This window comes from Saccopteryx leptura, chromosome 1, assembly GCF_036850995.1.
Source record: "Saccopteryx leptura isolate mSacLep1 chromosome 1, mSacLep1_pri_phased_curated, whole genome shotgun sequence".
NCBI classification, from domain to species: domain Eukaryota; kingdom Metazoa; phylum Chordata; class Mammalia; order Chiroptera; family Emballonuridae; genus Saccopteryx; species Saccopteryx leptura.
Genome location: NC_089503.1, coordinates 265,600,333 through 265,619,822, shown reverse-complemented (window position 1 = coordinate 265,619,822; position 19,490 = coordinate 265,600,333). Strand labels below are relative to the sequence as shown.

General features: G+C 37.5%; 1 protein-coding gene across 5 annotated transcripts in view; it reads right to left on the bottom strand.

The window, feature by feature from the left end:
* Window positions 1-19,490, bottom strand: part of ADAM28 (ADAM metallopeptidase domain 28) — a 76,546-nt gene that overhangs the window by 10,428 nt on the left and 46,628 nt on the right. For all 5 annotated transcript variants that reach the window (XM_066351880.1, XM_066351850.1, XM_066351860.1 and 2 more), the window contains 5 exons: window positions 14,415-14,545; window positions 13,293-13,470; window positions 10,900-10,989; window positions 8,425-8,620; window positions 7,429-7,531 (listed from right to left, as the gene is read on the bottom strand). In XM_066351880.1, coding sequence (XP_066207977.1) covers window positions 7,429-7,531; window positions 8,425-8,620; window positions 10,900-10,989; window positions 13,293-13,470; window positions 14,415-14,545 — 698 coding nt within the window. The remainder of the gene's footprint in view (window positions 1-7,428; window positions 7,532-8,424; window positions 8,621-10,899; window positions 10,990-13,292; window positions 13,471-14,414; window positions 14,546-19,490) is intronic.

Below are 19,490 nucleotides of genomic sequence, written 5' to 3'. Positions count from 1 at the left end.
GTCTCACCCTTCTGAGGACTGAAAAGGAAGGAAAAAAAAGTCTGGATAGAATGACACCTGAGGCTAAGGGCAAGCTACATCTAATACCGTACTTAATCTCTGAATTACAGTACTGAGCCCAACAAGTAGCCAGCAATAAGAGGTGGTATAAAGTAAATGTCAGAGGAACTTGAACTTTTAAATGAACTTCCCTCAGGCCAAGAGTAGATAAAAAGCTAGCCTAGAAGTGCAGCTTATATATACAATGGTACCTGGGCCCAGCAGAGGCAGCCACAAGATCTAGATTGCCTGTAGCTCCATAAAGGTTGATAAGGGCCAATCATAGGCATTAAACCCCACTCATCAGCACCAGGACCTGGCCAGGGAGGTCCACAGTGGGCATATCCAGAGGCCAGATACAGAGAGCATCAGTTCAGGACCTAACAACCCTTGTTAGAGTAGTATCTTAAAGAAGGGCTCCTCGCATCTGACCCAGCTAAGACAGAAAATTTCAACACAAATAGCAAAAAGAACAGTGACAGCCAACATGTAACCCACAGCAAATTACAAACAACTGTTGATGTTAACCCAAGAAGATCTAGAAACACCACAACTGGAAATTGGAGACATAAAATACCAACCCTAGACTCAGCTAGCTACACAAACAACAAACCCAACTATAAACAGACAAAATGGGAAGACAGAGAAATGCAATCCAAATGAATCAACAAGAAAAATCCTCCAAAAAAGAACAAAATGAGATGGAAATAACCAAATTACCAGATGCAGAGTTTAAAATAATGATTGTTATGATGCTCAAAGATTTTAGAACAACAATGGATGGATACAATGAGCACTTAAATAAAGAGATAGCAAGCATCAAAAAGAACATTGAAATCATAAAAAAGAATTATCAGAAATGACAAACACAATATCAGAAATGAAAACTACACTAGAAGAAATTAAAAGTAGGCTAAATAAAGGAGAGGTTTGAATCCGTGATTTAGAGGACAAAATAAAGCATGAAAGCAGAGTAGCAAAAAGAAAAGAGGCTCAAAAAGTCTGAGGAAACTCTAAAAGAGCTCTGTGAAAACATGAAGAGAAACAACATCCATATAATAGGGGTTCCTGAAGGAGAAGAGAAAGAACAAGAGATAGAGAACCTGATTGAATAAATCATAGCTGAAAACTTCTGTAAATTGTTGCAGAAAAAAGTCACACAAGTTCAAGAGAGTCCCATTAAAGAGAAACCCAAAGAGGCCTACACCAAGACACATTATATATAATTAAAATACCAAAATTAAGGGATAAAGAAAGAATATTAAAAGTTGCAATAGAAAAGCAGTCAATTACCCACAGAAGAGCCCCCATAAGGATGACATCTGACTTTTTAACAGAAACAATAGAGGCCAGAAGGGAATGGCAAGAAATATTCAAAGTATTGCAAAACAAGAGCCTACAACCAAGACTTCTTTATCCAGCAAGGCTATCATTTAAAATTGAAGGAGAAATAAAAAGCTTCCCAGACAAAAAAAAAAAAAAAAAAAAAACTCAAGGAATTCATTACAACCAAAGAAATGCTGTAAGAAATGTTAAGGGGCATATTGTAAACAGAATAAAAGGGGGAAAATCCAGAAAAAGAAGAATGTAGATTTAAAGAATAAAATGTCAATAAACTACATATTAATAATAACCTTAAATGAAAATAAATCAAATGCTCCAATCAAAAGACATAGGGTAGCTGCATGAATAAGAAGACAGGACCCATACATATACTGTATACAAGAGACCCACCTCAAAAAAAGAGAGACACACAGAATGAAAGTAAAGGGATGGAAAAATATATTTCATACAGGTAGAAATGAAATAAAAGCTGGAGTAGCAATACTTATACCTGACAAAATAAACTTTAGAACAAAGGCTATAGTCAGGGATAAAGAAGGTCACTACATAATGATAAAGGTAGCAATCCAACAGGAAAATGTAACCAATATAAATATCTATGCACCTAATATAGGAGCACCTAAAATTATAAAGTAGATTTTGATGAACGGAAAGGTGAGATCAACAACAATACTATAATAGTAGATAATTTTAATAACCCACTACATCAATGGATAGATCCTCAAAACAGATAATTAACAAAGAAACAGCAAACTTAAAGGACACACTAGATCAACTGGATTTAATAGATATCTTAGGAACACTTCACCCTAAAGCAGCAGAATATACATTTTTTATCAAGTGTTCATGGTACATTCTCTAAGATAGAACACATGCTAGGACACAAAACGATTCTCAATAATTTTAAGAAGACTGAAATCATATCAAGTATTTTCTCATATAACAATGGCATGAAACTAGAAATCAACTACAATAGAAAAACTAAAAAACAATCAAACACTTAAAGACTAAACAGCATGTTATTAAATAATGAATAGGTTAAAAATCAGATCAAAGAAGAAATAAAAAATTTCCTGGAAACAAATGAAAATGAACACACAACAACTCAAAATTTATGGGACACAGTAAAAGCAGTCCTGAGAGACAAGTTTATAGCATTACAGGCATATCTTAAGAAGCAAGAAAAAGCCAAATAAACAACCTAATTTACTCTTAAAAGAACTAGAAAAAGAACAACAAATGAAGCCCAGAGGAATTAGAATGAAGGAAACAATAAAGATCAGAGCAGAAATAAATAACATAGAGACTATAAAAACAAAAATAAAATAAAGATTAAAAAATACAGAAGAGCTGGTTATTTGAAAAGGTAAACAAGATTGATGAACCTTTAACCATACTCACCAAGAAAAAAAAGAAAGGTCTCAAATAAATAAAATTAGAAATCAGAGTGGAGAAGTAACAACTGACACAACAGAAATACAAAGGATTGTAAGAAAATACTATGAAGATAGGTATGCGAAAAAATGAGACAACCTAAGCAAAATGGACAAATTCCTCAAAACATAGTTTTTCAAAAATCAATCTGGAAGAATCAGAAAACCAAAATAGACCAATTATACATCAAATGAGATTGAAACAGTTATCAAAAATCTCCCAAAAAACAAAAGTTCTGGGCCAGACAGCTTCATAGGCGAATTTTACCAAATATTAAAAAAAAAAAAATTACTCCTATATTTCTCAAGCTATTTCAAATAATTCAAGAGGAGGGAAGACTTCCAAGCTCCTTTCATGAGGCAAGCTTAATCATCATTCCAAAACCAGGCAAAGACACTACAAGAAAGAAAACTATAGGCCAATATCTATTATGAACTTATATGCTAAAATTCTCATCAAAATATTAGCAAACTGGATCCAGCAATACATGAAAAATCATACATCATGATCAAGTGGGATTTATTCTGGGGAGGCAAGACTGGTACAATATTTGCAAATCAATCAATGTGATTTATCACATAAACAAAAGGAAGGAGAAAACCACATGATAATTTTAATAGATGTAGAAAAAGCATTTGATAACATCCAGCACCCATTTATGATAAAAACTCTCAGCAAAGTGGGAATACAAGGAACATACCTCAACATGATAAAGGCCATCTATAACAAACCCACAGCCAACATCATACTCAATGGGCAAAAATTAAAAGCAATCCCCTTAAGATCAGAAACAAGGCAGGGGAGCCCCTTCACCACTTTATTCAACATAGTTCTGGAAGTTCTAGAAACAGGAATCATACAAGAAGAAAAAATAAAAGGCATACAAATTGGAAAAGAAGAACTTAAACTATCATTATTTTCTGATAATATGATACTGTACATAGAAAACCCTAAAGTCTCAGTCAAAAAACTACTGGAACTGATAAGTGAATTCAGCAAGGTGATAGGATATAAAATTAATATTCAGAAATCAGTGGCATTCTTATATACAAACAGTGAACTGTTGAAAGAGAAATTAAGAAAATAATCCCCTTCACTATTGCAACAACAACAAAAAAATAGAGTACTTAGGTGTAAATTTATCTAAGAAGGTTAAAAATTTGTACTTGGAAAATTATAAAACATTGATTAAAGAAATCAAGGAAGGTAAAAGAAGTGGAAGCATATACTGTGTTTATGGATAGGAAAAATAAGCATCATTAAAATGTCTATATTACCCAAAGCAATCTATAAATTTAATGCAATTCCTATTAAAATACCAATAAAGTATTAAAATAGTTCAAACATATAGAACAAATATTCCAAAAATTTATATGGAATGAAAAAAGAACACAAAGAGACTCAGCAATCTTAAAAAAGAAGAATAAAATGGAAGGTATCACACCTCTCGATATCAAGTTATACTACAAGGTCATTGTACTCAAAACAGCTTGGTACTGGCATAAGAACAGGCATACAGATCAATGGAACAGAACAGAGAACCCAGAAATAAACCCGCACGTATATGGACAATTAATATTTTATAAAGGAGGTAAAAGCATACAATGGAGTCAAGATAGCCTCTTCAACAAATGGTATTGGGAAAATTGGACAGGTACTTGCAAAAAAATAAAACTAGACCACCAACTTACACCATTCACAAAAATAAACTCAAAATGGATAAAAGATTTAAATGTTAGTCCTGAAACCATAATCATCTTGGAAAAAAACATAAGCAGTAATTTCTCTGACATCTCTCACAGCAATATATTTGCTGATTTATCTCTACAGGCAAGTGAAATAAAGGACAGGATGAACAAATGGGACTATATCAAACTAAAATGCTTTTGCACAGCTAAAGACAATATGAACAGAATAAAAAGACAAACCACACAATGCGAGAACATATTCAAAAATACATCTGATAAGGGGTTAATAACAAAATTTATAAAGAACTTGTAAAACTCAACACCAGGAAGATAAACAATCCAATCAAAAAATGGGCAAAAGAACTGAATAGACATTTCTCCAAAGAGGACATACAGATGGCCAATAGGCAGGTGAAAAAATGTTCAACATCACTATTCATTAGAGAAATGCAAATTAAAACCACAATGAGATACCACCTCACACCTGTCAGAATGGCTCTCATTAACAAAACAACACACAGTAAGTGCTGGCGAGGGTGTGGAGAAAAGGGAATTCTCCTGCACTGCTGGTGGGATTGCAGACTGATGCAGCCACTGTGGAAAACAGTATGGAGATGCCTCAAAAAATTAAAAATGGAACTTCCTTTTGATCCAGCTATCTCACTTTTAGGAATATATCCTAAGAACACCAAATCACTGATTCAAAAGAAGAAATGCACCCCCATGTTTACTGCAGCATTGTTTTTAATAGCCAAGATCTGGAAACAACCCAAGTGTCCATCAGTAGATGAGTGGATTAAAAAGCAGTGGTACGAATACACAATGGAATACTATACAGCCATGAAAAAGGAAATCTTACATTTTGCTACAACATGGAAGAACTAGGAGAGTATAATGCTAAGTGAAATAAGCCAGGCACAGCCTGACCCCGTGGTGGCACAGTGGATAGAGTGTCAGACTGGGATGCCGAGGACCGAGGTTCAAGATCCTGAGTTTGCCAGCTTGAGCGCAGGCTCATTTGGTTTGAGCAAAAGCTCACTAGCTGGGACCCAAGGTCCCTGCCTCGAGCAAGGGGTTACTTGGTTTGCTGAAGGTCGGCGGTCAAGGCACATATGAGAAAACAATCAATGAACAACTAAGGTGTCACAGCGTGCAACGAAAAACTTATGATTGATGCTTCTCATCTCTCCATTCCTGTCTGTTCCTGTCTATTCCTCTCTCTGACTCTCTTCTGTCTCTGAAAAGAAAAAAAAAAAAAAAAAAAAGGAAAAAAAAAGAAATAAGCCAGGCAGAGAAAGAAAAATATCATATGACCTCACTCATATCAGGAATTTAATGAACAGTGTGAACTGAGGAACAGAATAGAGGCAGAGGCGGGATCAAAGGGACCAGAGGGAAAGCGGTCAGAGGGAAAGGGGATGAGAGGATGGGATCAGAGAAGGGAAAGACATTGGTGAAATTATATACACATAACACAGCATTATAGAGAATAGGACAGCAAATTTTGAAGGGAAGAGGGGAGTGTGTTGGCGAGGGTCCAAAGGGGGTATCAAGGGAACATGAGGGTGTTGTGGAGGGAGATATATTCGGTGGAACACTTGAATCTATGTAAGCACAATAAATTACAATCAATAAAAAATTAAAAATAAACAAGAAAATAGTCATTAGGACATTCAATTATGCGAATCCTACCAGTGAGAGAAAGGCGTGCATTATCTTCAAACCTGAGAGGGTGTTCTTCTTGAGTCGTTTAGGTGAAGTGTACATGGAAGATTCTAGGGCTCAGAGTATTCCAGGCTTACCCTCCACTATAGCCAGTCACTATTAAGAAGTGACTAGAAGAGCAGCCTGTGAGGAGAGTGAAAGGCCTGTGTCTAGCTGTAGAAATCACCCAGTGCAAAGAGTGACCACGGCCTGTGCACATGCTGCAGAGGAGACTGCAGCTAACCCACTCTCTTCCTACTGACTATGTCTCATACTGCATATTGGTTTTCCCCCCAAATTTCCTTTCACATATTTTCCCCTTTGAATCTGCCCTGATTTCTTACAAAGGAAGAAGCACACAGAATATGATTGTCTATCCCTTAGGCTCAGCCTCCCCAAGAGATGATCCTATGTCCCAAATCTAGTTTGTTTAGAAAAATTAAAAAAAATATATAGAGAGAGTTTGTTTTGTAATATCTATTATTTAGAAAAGTTAGTGTTTAATAGAAAAACTGTAAAAAAATGTTGATCTTTTTTAGCTTCTTGTTACATATTACTTTGGAGCAGGTACAAGGAGTTTAATTTGTTAAAATTTGAAATTTTAATGTCATCTTAAAATTTCACAATCAGAAAACCTTATAGAAAAGTCTCGTTCATTGTATTATAATTTTATAGAAAATATTCTATAAAATTTTTAGGCTATCAGCATAAAAATTAAAACATTCTACAAATGAATTGTCCATTTTTTCTCTTACTGCTCTTTCTTTATATACTTTATGGCAAGTTTAAATATAATTGTACAAACACTGTATTGATTATTCCTCTGAATCAGTAAATATTTGCACCCCTAGAATCATAATGAAAGTCATCAGATGGGGAAGCACTCAAAATATCCTGGGCAACAAACACCTGTCCAACCAGGCCCATTCACTTCACATGTTCCACCTCAAACATTCATTCTATTTCAAAGTGATTGTACGTGGTATCTCCTGAAATACCTTCCATGAAGGACTTGAAAAAAGGAATCAATTCTTATTTCTCTTGTTAACTTAGTGCGTAGCTTGAAACATGGCACGTAACAGTCATTCAATGACCATCGTTAAATGAATGATATCCAAATTCCCTTTCTCTTTAACTGGACTAAATCAGAATGTGTGGCTGGAACGGAATATCTTCCCCGTCTGTGGAGCCAGAAGCTTCAAATGATAAGGCCACTTACTTTGCTTTACAGGGAATGCGTGTGTCGTCCACTTTATGGCAGTACCCATATTTTGACCCACCTTCATTCCTGCTGTAACACGACTTATCTGCAACCTCAGTTCCTGGGACCAGCGTGATCAGTAGGGACATATTTGAAAAGAGAAAGGAAGTTCAATGCTATAAAGCATTAATGGAATATAAAACCAACAGCATAGGGGATATAGTCAATAATATAACATTATAATAACTATAATATATCCAGGAAGTTTAAAATACGGTTATTTCAAAACTTGCCTTTCTGATCAAGTTAGTTAGAACAATTTAAATTTTGTTTTAAAGTTTTTGCAGATTTATGAGTCTTTTTAATTTTTTTTTCTGGTGTAATTAAAGACTATGAACTCTAAAATTTTGGTATTATAGTCAAAGATTCTGGTATCCTGAACATTAAATAGCATTCACTTTTCCTTATTGATCTTCAGCATTCTCAGGGTCTTCCTTTTCTTATTTTCCCCTGTCCCCTGTCCTTACTCTCTGGCCACCTCTGAGCACCCCTACCCACCTAACAGACACACACACACACACACACACACACACTAGACTTCCAAGAGTTTACTCATCTGAAAAGGACCTTAGTCGAGTTACCAGATAAAATGCTGAACCCAGTTAAATTCAAATCTCAGATACACAAAGAACTTCTTTTTTAGTATAAATTTGCCTCAAATATTGCATGAAACATACAGATACTAAAAAAGATTGTTAACCTGAAATTAAAATTTCAGTGGGCCATTCTTATTTTTATTTGCTAAATCTAGTAATATCCAAATTGATCTAAAGTCCTAAAATCCATTAACATAGTTTATAAGGAAGAAGAATGGGACAGAATGCTCCTTGGGTCATGATTAAACACTGTCACTTGGAATAATGTTTTGTTTTGTGTGTGTGTGTGTGGGGGGGGGGGGGTTGCATGTGCATAGAGAGGCAGGAACTCCAGCAGTGCTGGGGATTGTCCTCCTACCTGGTCCCCAGAGCTCGATGCACTGCTCCTGCAGCGTGGGGCACAGACCCATCAAGCAGTAGCCCTTCCCCTTTTGGCAAGGAGACCCATTGACTTGAAATCGATCAGCAGGGCAAATACCAGATTTACCATCACACATTTCTGGCAGGTCACACTCATCTTTTGCTGGTCTGCACACTGCACCAGGGATTTTAAACTGCCAGGGGGAACAATGGAGAGAAAGCTGTTTCACACTTGACTTACCAAATATCTCAAATTAATGCAAATAATATTTTCCCTTTGGTCTTTTATTGCCAAGGTAGTTAGGGGCATCATTCTATCCTAGTTTACATTTGTATTGTATAAGTTAAAGCGATTTCCTGTTATGTCATTTCTATTCTACTTTGTCCAATGCCCTAATTCTTTAAGCAATGAATATTTCTGGATTTGTAGTGGAAACACTATAGAAATATCAACAAGAAAAAAAACCAAACAACATCCTAGATGCAAAGAAGAAAGTTATTTCTCTTTTTGTTGAATGCATCTTTGTTGAGACTGTCAAGATTTCGGCCTATAACATCAGAGTTTTAGTGAGGAAGTAGAGCTTCTGCATTAAGGGAGGTAAGTTTACAAGCATGAGGTCAGTGTGCTGAGACTTTCCCAGGCATCACGTTTCCTAATTCTTAATTCCTTTTCTTGCATGTCCAGATATTTCTTTTCAACTCACTTCTTCTTATGGGATTATTTATAACGAGGGAGAAATAGCCAAATATTCGTTTGAGGTATTAAATCCCTTGCAACCCACTACTGCAAATCTTGCTCCTATTTCCTTAGGGAAATAGTCGTGAAACAATTCTGCCTTTCGTTCAGCCCTGAAGAGGCCTGTGTGGACGTTGGAAACGTGGCTTTCCCTCGCTGACGTGAGCAGGCAACACTCATATCATCAAAAACACTTTCCATCTATCTATGCTGGTGACAGAATATAATCCAAATTTTATTCGGGGCACATGTGACCCTCCACATGCAACCTCGGCTGCTCCAGCCAAGATGCTCCTTACAAACTAGGCTTATACCTTCTGCTCTTTGTTATTTCCCTCAGCCTCCTTATTTGGAAAAAATTTCTCATTTGTTCTACTTCCCTAAAATCTAGTCATTTTTCTCCAGACCAGATTGAAAGCCTCATTATCCGTGAAGGCTCCTTTGACTTCTCCCATGCACATAACTGCTCTCCTCTTTTATATTTTAAATTAAATTTTTATTAAATTTATTGGGGTGACACTGGTTAAAAAATCATATAGGTTTCAGGTGCACAATTTCATAACACATCATCTGTACACTGTATTGTGTGTTTGCCACCCCACATCTTTTGGAAGATGCAGGTTTGAATCTTGGCTCTGCCAGAGGCTAAGTGTGTAACCTTACAGAGAGCTGAAAATCTATTTTTCCACCTAATATTTAATTCACAAGGTGATTGTGAAAATATAAGAGAAAAAATTTATGCAAAGGTCATGTACCATTCATTGTAATATCTACCTGGGCATTCAATTATGCATTATATTTTTATCTGTTTCAGGTACATATACCATTGCCTTAAAGAAATAGGAAGTTCTTTGAGATTAAAAACTGCTTTTTTTTTTCACATTTCCCATAATAGCTAACAAATAGAATATATATAATAAACACTTTTTGGTTACAACTTTAAGTTCTCAAATTTTCTTCATTTTGGTCTCCTTTATTTATTTCCTCTCCCTCTGACATTAAAAAAAAAAATCTATCCCAGATACTGTCTATATCCTGATATGCAATTCACGTATAGTTATTAAGTGTTTAAAGTGTATGAAATTTTGTGCTAGGTAAGATGTCATTCCCCACCCTTAGTAGTCATTCTCACAAAGGTGCAGACAGATAAATAAATAATAGTTATACAAAAATCTGTGCAACAGTGGAATGTAAAATGTTAAATTTTAACTTGTAGGAAAAGTCCAAAGCTCCTCATAGAAAATGACATGATATCCTCATTTAATGTCTCTTTTTATAAATTTCACCTGAATTGACTTCAACGGTTGAAGGGGGAGGGAGCCCAACATTATTCAAAATTTTTAAATATTCCACCAAAGTCATTTTTAAAGAAATGTGTAACTATTATGAGAAGCAGGAGGTAGGAGTAAAAAGAATTAGCTTTGGAACCGGTAAATTTGGAGTTTACCATTAGTGATTCTAGTAATTTCCACATTTTATGTTCTGAGTTTCTTTTCTCTCAAAAGCAAAATATGAGAATAATATCTACTGCACAGGTGTGCTGGAGGGTCAAATTGCCCATGTTTTGAAGCCCTATGTTTTAAAGTCCTAGTGAGCACTTGATAAAGTAGGCAGCATTATTTTAGAGACAGAAAAATGTTGCTCTGTCTATTTCACTCAATACAAGCCCTGAGATTTTTAACGTAGAAAAAAATAAAAGGTAATTATAATTACTAAAAGAGAATAAAATAATCCTACCTGGCACTTCTCACAGCATTTTCCTAATGCACATTGAAAACCGGACTTGATTTTACACGTTTTAGCATCACAGCAAATGTTGGTACATTCCTAAGAAATACCAGAAACAATTGCAAATCCAAATTACTTTTGTCTTATTTCAGCACAATTCATAATATAATTTATTCATTACACAGCCTTTACTTTGGTATAGTCTGAAAATAATTTTTAGGAAAATAAGAAAAAAAAAATAACAAGAAAGCTTAACATTAGAAAAAAAATGAGATTTTAGAGTAGCCAAGGATCTGTCATTTATCTGAATTCTACTTATTTTTAAAATTTGATTTTTTTTTAGTTCACCCAAATTCCCTTAATAATACTGAAAATGAAAAAGCAAACAAAAAGACAAAGGGGATTTAAAAAAAATAAAATTTATCTAAATAAAGAACATAATTGTTCAACAGATCAATTTTGTACCTATTCAGCAGTAAATCTCTAGGATATATAATTAAAAATCTTCTAAAAATATGGTTCTTTATTCAATTTTGAAATTTAATTCAATTCTGCATAAAGTAATACACTTTGTTTTGTTTTCCTTGCTTTGTTTTTGAGGAATAGGGCCCTTTCTGGTTGTAGCTTTTTAGATTCCTAAAGAGGAATAATGTAATTAGAACTACAACAATTATGGTTAAAATTCTTGCCCTTATTTCAAATATAAATATCATCTGAGAAAGATTACTCTTTCTCATAGAAGGAATCAATTTGTAATCCCATTTTGAAGTGACTGAGAAGCTGAACCCCTGAGGGCTTTTGGCTAACTTATATAAAGTGTTAGCAAGACGAGCCAATGGCCCCATTCAGAATCCCGACTGCCACAGGAACAAGGCAGGGTCAGGCTAGCACTGCTAATGGTCACAAGTCCTGAGGTACAAAGGGGTAGCTGGTGTAGGATGATTCTGGGATTGCTCAGACAGCACACCTGCATCCACATCTTGGCTCCTTCACTGACCAGCTTGGTGACCTTGGGCAAGCTGTTTCCACTCTCTGAGTCCTGTTGCCATGCTAAGTCTAAAGTAACTGCTCCAAAAGTCATAGACACATTAGAAATGTGAAGTACTTCCGACTTAAAGGGAGGGATGAGGACACACAGCCCAGGCTGGGAGAGGTACTTAAAAAACTAGGTAAGGGGAAGAAACCCCAATGTCTCTTATGCAAGGCAATATTCATTGTTATAAAGGCTGGCCTCACAAGTATTTACAAATGAATATACGTAAAAATCACAGGAAACATGTAATTTTATAGTGAACCACATTATATAGTTTTTAAAAAATATGGCTCAGAAGTGTTTTATTTTATTTTTTAATTGAACTTATTGGGATGACATTGGTTAACAAAATTATAGATGTCAAATGTACAAACACTATATAGTTTTATAGTTTATCCAGTGGTGGGTTTCAAATAATTTAACAACTGGTTCTCTTCCCTAATGACCATTTTAAGTATAAAAAAGCAATATGCTGAAAGGTAGTTTATTATTTCATGCATTTTTTTTTAATTTTTTACTTCTTTTTTTTTTTTTTTTTTTTTTTTTTGTATTTTTCTGAAGCTGGAAACGGGGAGAGACAGACAGACTCCCTCATGCGCCCGACCGGGATTCACCCGGCACGCCCACCAGGGGGCGATGCTCTGCCCCTCCAGGGCGTCTCTCTGCTGTGACCAGAGCCACTCTAGCGCCTGGGGCAGAGGCCAAGGAGCCATCCCCAGCGCCCAGGCCATCTTTGCTCCAATGGAGCCTTGGCTGCGGGAGGGGAAGAGAGAGACAGAGAGGAAGGAGGGGGTGGGGGTGGAGAAAAAAATGGGCGCTTCTCCTATGTGCCCTGGCCGGGAATCGAACCCGGGTCCCCCGCACGCCAGGCCGACGCTCTACCGCTGAGCCAACCGGCCAGGGCCTTCATGCATTTAATACTCAAATAAGAACGATAAAGAGGTACATGAAACTAGATTATGTTATAAGAAAGAGTTTTAAAATATTAATAGAAAGTATTAATATGAAACTGTTATTTAAAATATTTCTATATCTTCTTGATCGGTATCCTTACTTGCTAATTTTTTCACCTATGGATGGAATGAACATTACTATGGGCACTTAGAATATGCTGTTGTGCAGATGAACATTAAAAAAGAGTAAGGAATATATATTTGTGATTTCTATATTGGGCAGCAGCCCAGTCAACCACCTTAGAGAGAACCCTGATTATAAGTGCCATTATAACAACCGGTTCACCAAACTCAACAAAAAATTAGGTATCAGTTCTGCTGAAGCAGTGCAAACTGGCTGAATCTCACTACTGAGTTTATCCATCTTTGGCAATGGAAAAACAAATTAGACTTTTTCATAAAAGACTTGGTCTTACCTCAGAAGTCCCACAATCACAGTCCTCTCCAATTTCTACCAACTGGTTCCCACAGATCGGGGTGGATATGATGTCTATAGGCAATGGAGCATTAAAGAGGCAATTTGATAATTTATCTTCGAAAAACTTGTCATAGCTGACCCGGCTACAAGAACTGAAGTCCGTAGGTATATAGAAGCTGTGAAGACAAGGAGCAGGAAAAGAAAATGCAGTCATGCTGAGCATGGAGGGAACAACATCAGACATTGGGGGTGACACACCTAAAACCTACCCCAAAAGATCAAAGCAAATCCCATGATCAACTGCTAAATCATAAGTTCATCCATGTGCTTGAGTTAGCCCACCTGGACGGACATAAACATCTTCAGCTAAATGAGCAACCATGGTCATATCTCAAAGTATAGCATTCAGGTTGCTTTTTAAAAAATGCAAAACTGCTTCTGACTAATTTAGATAATCTGATTCAACCTTAGGTCATTTTGGTTGTAAAGTCCTAAAGTGAGTAAAAGCATACTTATTCACATGTGTAGAAATTCACTACTGACAGATTTATTCATTCCAAAAATAAAGCTGAAGCTTAAAATTGTACTGAAATCTAAAAGGAATAACCACATCAAGTATGTAGCTGGCACACAGCTACATAGGTTGTGGCAGGCAGAGTAACCCTAGCTTGAGCCAGCTGAGAAGGAAATAGAAAAGACAAAATGGAATTTTTAAAGATAAAATTCCCAGGAAAGTTTGCTTAAGGCAAGGCAGATATATGTAATCTCTTTTTAAAGACTCTCTCTTCATCCCCCGGTGAGAACTTTCTTCTTTAGATTTTTCTCCAGGAACGTTTTCCTGATCACCACCCAATATAAACTTATGAAAAATTTAGTAAATGTTAATGATTTCCTTCAGATGAGGCTAAAATGCCAAGTCATCCCAACAGCAAAGAGACAATATGTTTAAGCTATGTCTTTGTTAGTGAAAAACATTAACATATAGATGAAGGATAAGGTGGTTTGGTATACACATTCATGACAGTGTTATTTAATCATTTAAATGCTTGACCATGTGTGAAAGATGACAGAAAAGAGAGAATTAAAAACAGGAAAACAGCATCTTCTTGGAAAGCCTTACCTTAGTGCTTTGTCCATCACACATATTGTAGAAGGGCACTTGCAAACATAGGAGTCATGAAACATTCCAAAGTTATGGCCCATTTCATGGGCCATTGTCCCTGCAACTCTAAGCATGTTGTCACTGTGGTCCTGAAAGTGAGAACAGAAAAAATAGACCTTCTGATTTTCAAACTGAATTATCACTCAGGGTATAAGTAAATATTTTTACTATAGTCCCAAGTAAAAATAAGAAATTGACTTTAGCTTCAGCAGTCTCACCCCAACCCATACCGTCTCCTGCCCTTCTCCTTCACCCTCTCTCCTCCTCTCCTTCTCTCTCTCTCTCTCTCTCTCTTTCTCTCTCTCTCTCTCTCTCTCTCTCTCTCTCTCTCTCTCTCTCACACACACACACACACACACACACACACACACATCCCTTCTGTACTGAATGCCCATCACAGGGCATCTTACCTGCTCTTTATTTTTATGTATGAGAAATATTTTAAAGAAAAAAAATTTTTGATTTCCTCCCACGAGAGATAGTGGCAAAATTTCTTCAACAATGATAAGGAAGGCCCTGGCCAGTTGGCTCAGCAGTAGAGTGTCAGCCTGGCGTGCAGGAGTCCCGGGTTTGATTCTTGGCCAGAGCACACAGGAGAAGTGCGCATCTGCTTCTCCACCCCTCCCCCTCTCCTTCCTCTCTGTCTCTCTCTTCCCCTCCCACAGCCAAGGCTCCATTGGAGCAAAGATGGCCCAGGCGCTGAGGATGGCTCTGTGGCCTCTGTCTCAGGCGCTAGAATGGCTCTGGATGCAACAGAGTGACGCCCCAGATGGACAGAGCATTGCCCCTTGGTGGGCATGCTGGGTGGATACCAGTCAGGCGCATGCGGGAGTCTGTCTGACTGCCTCCCTGTTTCCAGCTTCGGAAAAATGAAAAACAAACAAACAAACAAACAAAAAACAAAACAATGATAAGGAATCAGAAACATTTCAAAAATAATCTACCTCCCTCTCTCAGCTTATTTTTTATATCTTCTAATTCAATTGGAGGAATTTGATATCTTTAGCTAATGGAGCTTTAAAAATGTTCATTAACCTGGAATTTTAGTACATTGGTATCTTTTTCAACTTTATTAATGCCAAAATTAGACATCAATCAATTCCAGACTTGCCACATTGCATGAAGTCCATTCAGTGGCCAACTTCTTTACCAGACTGTTTCTGATGAGATGTGTTGGTCTGGGGGCTCCAGGTTATCCAGGAGCAATAAAACAACACTAGTGGTTATAATTTCTCACTGGTAAGGCAAATATGATAATAATACTCATCCACAGAAACCTAATTCCCTCATCAACTTCATTTCAAAAAACCAAATAAAGAACTTCTTAAGATATGGTACAAGACTGGCAAACAAGCAACACCTGTGTAAGTTAAGAAGTTAATATTTACCATTCATATTATTATTTCATCCTATTGAAATAAATTCGATAAATCCTGCTATCTAGTAAGATAGAGCTCCCCAAATGAGGACAAAAACACACAGAAAGAAAAGAAAGAAAAAAGGGAAGGAGAGAGGGAGGTATGGAGGGAGGAAGGAAGGAAAGAAAGAGAAGAGGGAAGGAAGGGGGAAAGAAAGAAAGAGAGAGTGAGAGAGAAAGAAAAGTGGAAATGTGTTTACAGACTTTCCAGGTTGCCTTGTGATTTCTTTAAATTTGGGGTATCTTCTTTTAAATAATTATTTTCATAACTTCAATGTTCTCCACCCCACAACCGGAATGACCTACCATAAACAAGATAATGCATTATGATTATGCTGGGTTTATATTGGATATGCAAGACTGAGTCAATATTTGACATTTAATCAATGTTAATCAACCATGTCAACCAAGTGAAGGAGAAAAACTATACTATCTTCTCAATAAATTTAGAAAACAGAGAATTTAAAATTTTTAACAAAAAATAATTTAGAGAGAGAAAATGGTATGGAGTAAGCAGAGGTTACAACTCCCACCACCCAGAACCAAAGTGGATTAAAACTTAACTTAGGAATAATCATCTTGAAAAACTAACTTTGGACTAAACCAGTGGTTGGCAAGCTGTGGCTCGCAAGCCACATGCTGCTCTTTGGCCCCTTGAATGTGGTTCTTCCACAAAATACCACATGCAGGTGCTACCTCGATAAGGAATGTACCTACCTATATAGTTTAAGTTTAAAAAATTTGGCTCTCAAAAGAAATTTCAATCATTGTACTATTGATATTTGAATCAGTTGACTAATGAGTTTGCAGACCACTGAACTAAACTAAGAGGAATCTATAACCAAGCATCATTGTAGGAACCACATTGAACTGGTAAGAAAGGCTGAGACACAGAAAGGACTGCCCCACTCCCAGGAGTGAGAGATGGCCTGGAGGATCTCTTATGGTGGGTTGGGATGCTGGGAGAGTTGTAGGCCCTCAGCCACAGGATTGGAACCCCAGCCTGGAGCCCCAGAGACTAAAGGAGGCATACAGACAGTATTTAGCTGAAAGAAGATCCAGGTTACTGTTTGTGAGAGGAAGACAGAACTCTCAGACCCAGGCTCCATCTTAAAGGGACCATGCAGAAAACCTCATTCACAGCCACTTACTCAGGGCTCTGGGAGTGAGGAATGCAAAGAAAACTGGAGTTGCAAGAGGAGAGTGTAGTCTTGGGGGCACAAGGAGAGATTGTGGGGTACAGCCACCCTGACCCCTGTACTGTGTAACTCCCCAAACCTAAAGTGCTCATTCTTCCTGGGAGAATCAAGCCAGCCAAGGGAAGCAATTATCCCACCAACTGGAGGCTTTCCTGCTCCAGTCAGTGCAAAGAGACACTTAGAAGCAAGGGGCGCATCAAGGACACAAGTTTTGAGTGCTGAGCTCTGGGCTACATGGCCACCCAAACTTGCTGAGTATATTCCGAAGGGTGGGAGGGGCAGGCTATGGAGGAGGCCACGGTGCTTGACCTGCATGGCAGATAGAGGTGGAGCCCAGCGAGGCAGCCCATCAGGTGGCAGTGTGGGGTGGAGCCCAGAGAGGCCTCCTGTGTGCCTGCGGAGGGGAAATCCTGCAGGGTGAGGTGTAGCTTGCGCCAGGCAGACTCCAGCAGGGCGAGGTGACCCACATGCCTACAGGCAGTGGAGCCAGGTGAGGAGACCTATGTGCTCATGGGGACAGAGTCCAGAAAGGCAGCCCACGTGCCTAAGGGGGGCAGAGCCAAGCAAGGAGAGGAGTCATCCTCACCCGCGGAGCAGCCCAAGGTGTGGCTTGTGAGCCAGCGCCAGTGCCCAAGTGCCCAAGGAGGCAGAGGCAGTGGGGGGCCAGTGGAAAGACCACACTCCAGGAATAGAAAGGGCACACACACTGGCCAAGATTAGATAAAAGCCAGCCTAGGAGTGCAGCTGATATTTACAGTGGCATCAGGGCCCAGCAGAGGCAGCCAAAAATTCTGGATCACCTTGTGCTCCAAGAAGGTTGCTAATGGCCAGCCAAAAGCAGTAACCCCCCACTGATCTACACCAGGTTCCGGCCAGGGAGGTCTAGGGCTGGTATATCCACCAGTCAGATATGGAGAACATCAGCTCTGGACCTAACAACCCTAGTTAGAGTGGTATCTTAAAGAAAGGCTCCTCACATCTGACCCAGCTAGAGCATAGAAAATGCTGTCACAAATAGCAAAAAGAGCAGTAGCAACGGACAAATACCCAGACAACAGTGGATTACAAACAGCTGAAGCCAACCAAGATCTAGAAACAACACAACTAAAAGCTGGAGGCAGACAACATCAACCCTTTACTCAGCTAGTTACACAAACAAAACATCCAAAGGAGCAGTCTATACAGAGACAAAATGGGAAGACAGAGAAATGCAATTATAATGAATCAACAAGAGAAATCCCCCCAAAAAGAACGGAATAATATGGAACTAGCCAAGATACTGGATGCAGAGTTTAGAATAATGATTGTTAGGATACTGAAGAATCTTAGAAGAACAATAGATGGACAAAATAAACACCTGACCAAAGAGATAACAGGCATCAGAAAAAATGTTAAAATCATAAAAAAGAATCAGGTAGAAATGACAAACACAATATCAAAAATGAAGAATACACTAGAAGGAATTAAAATCAGGCTGGATGAAGCAGAGGATGGAATCAGCAATTTAGAGGACAAGACAAGTGAAAGTATAGAAGCAGAACAGCAAAAAGAATAGAGGATCAAAAAGTCTGAGGAAACTCTAAGAGAGCTCTGTGACAACATGAAGAGAAACAACATCTGCATAATAGGGGTTCCTGAAGGAGAAGAGAAAAAACAAGGGATAGAGAACCTGATTGAAATAATTATAGATGAAAACTTCTGTAAACTTTTGCAGAAAAAAGTCACATAAATTCAAGAAGCACAAAGAATCCCATTAAAGGGAAACCCAAAGAAGCCTACACCAAGACACATCATAATTAAAATACCAAAATTAAGGGATAAAGAAAGAATACTAAGAGCTGCAAGAGAAAAGCAGTCAATCACATACAAATGAGCCCACATAAGGATGATATCTGACTTTCAACAGAAACAATTGAGGCCAGAAGGGAATGGCATGAAATATTAAAAGTAATGCAGAACAAGAGCCTACAACCAAAACTTCTTTATCCAGAAAGGCTATCTTTTAAAATTGAAGGAGAAATAAAAAGCTTCCCACACACATACACACAAAAAAAAGACACCTCAAGGAAGTCATTATAACCAAATCAATGCTGCAAAAAATGTTAAGGGGCCTGCTGTAAACAGAACAAAGGGGGAAAAATCTAGTAAAACAGGAATGTAGATTTAAAGAATAACAATGTCAATAAACAATTCCTTATCAATAATAACCTTAAATGTAAATGAATTAAGTGCTCCAATTAAAAGATCTAGGTTAGATGCATGGATAAGAAAACAGGACCAGCATATATACTGTCTACAAAAGACCCACCTCAAAACAAAAGATACACATAGACTGAAAGTAAAGGAATGGAAAAAAATATATTTCATGCTAATGGAAATGAAAAAAAAGCTGATATAGCAATACTTATATCAGACAAA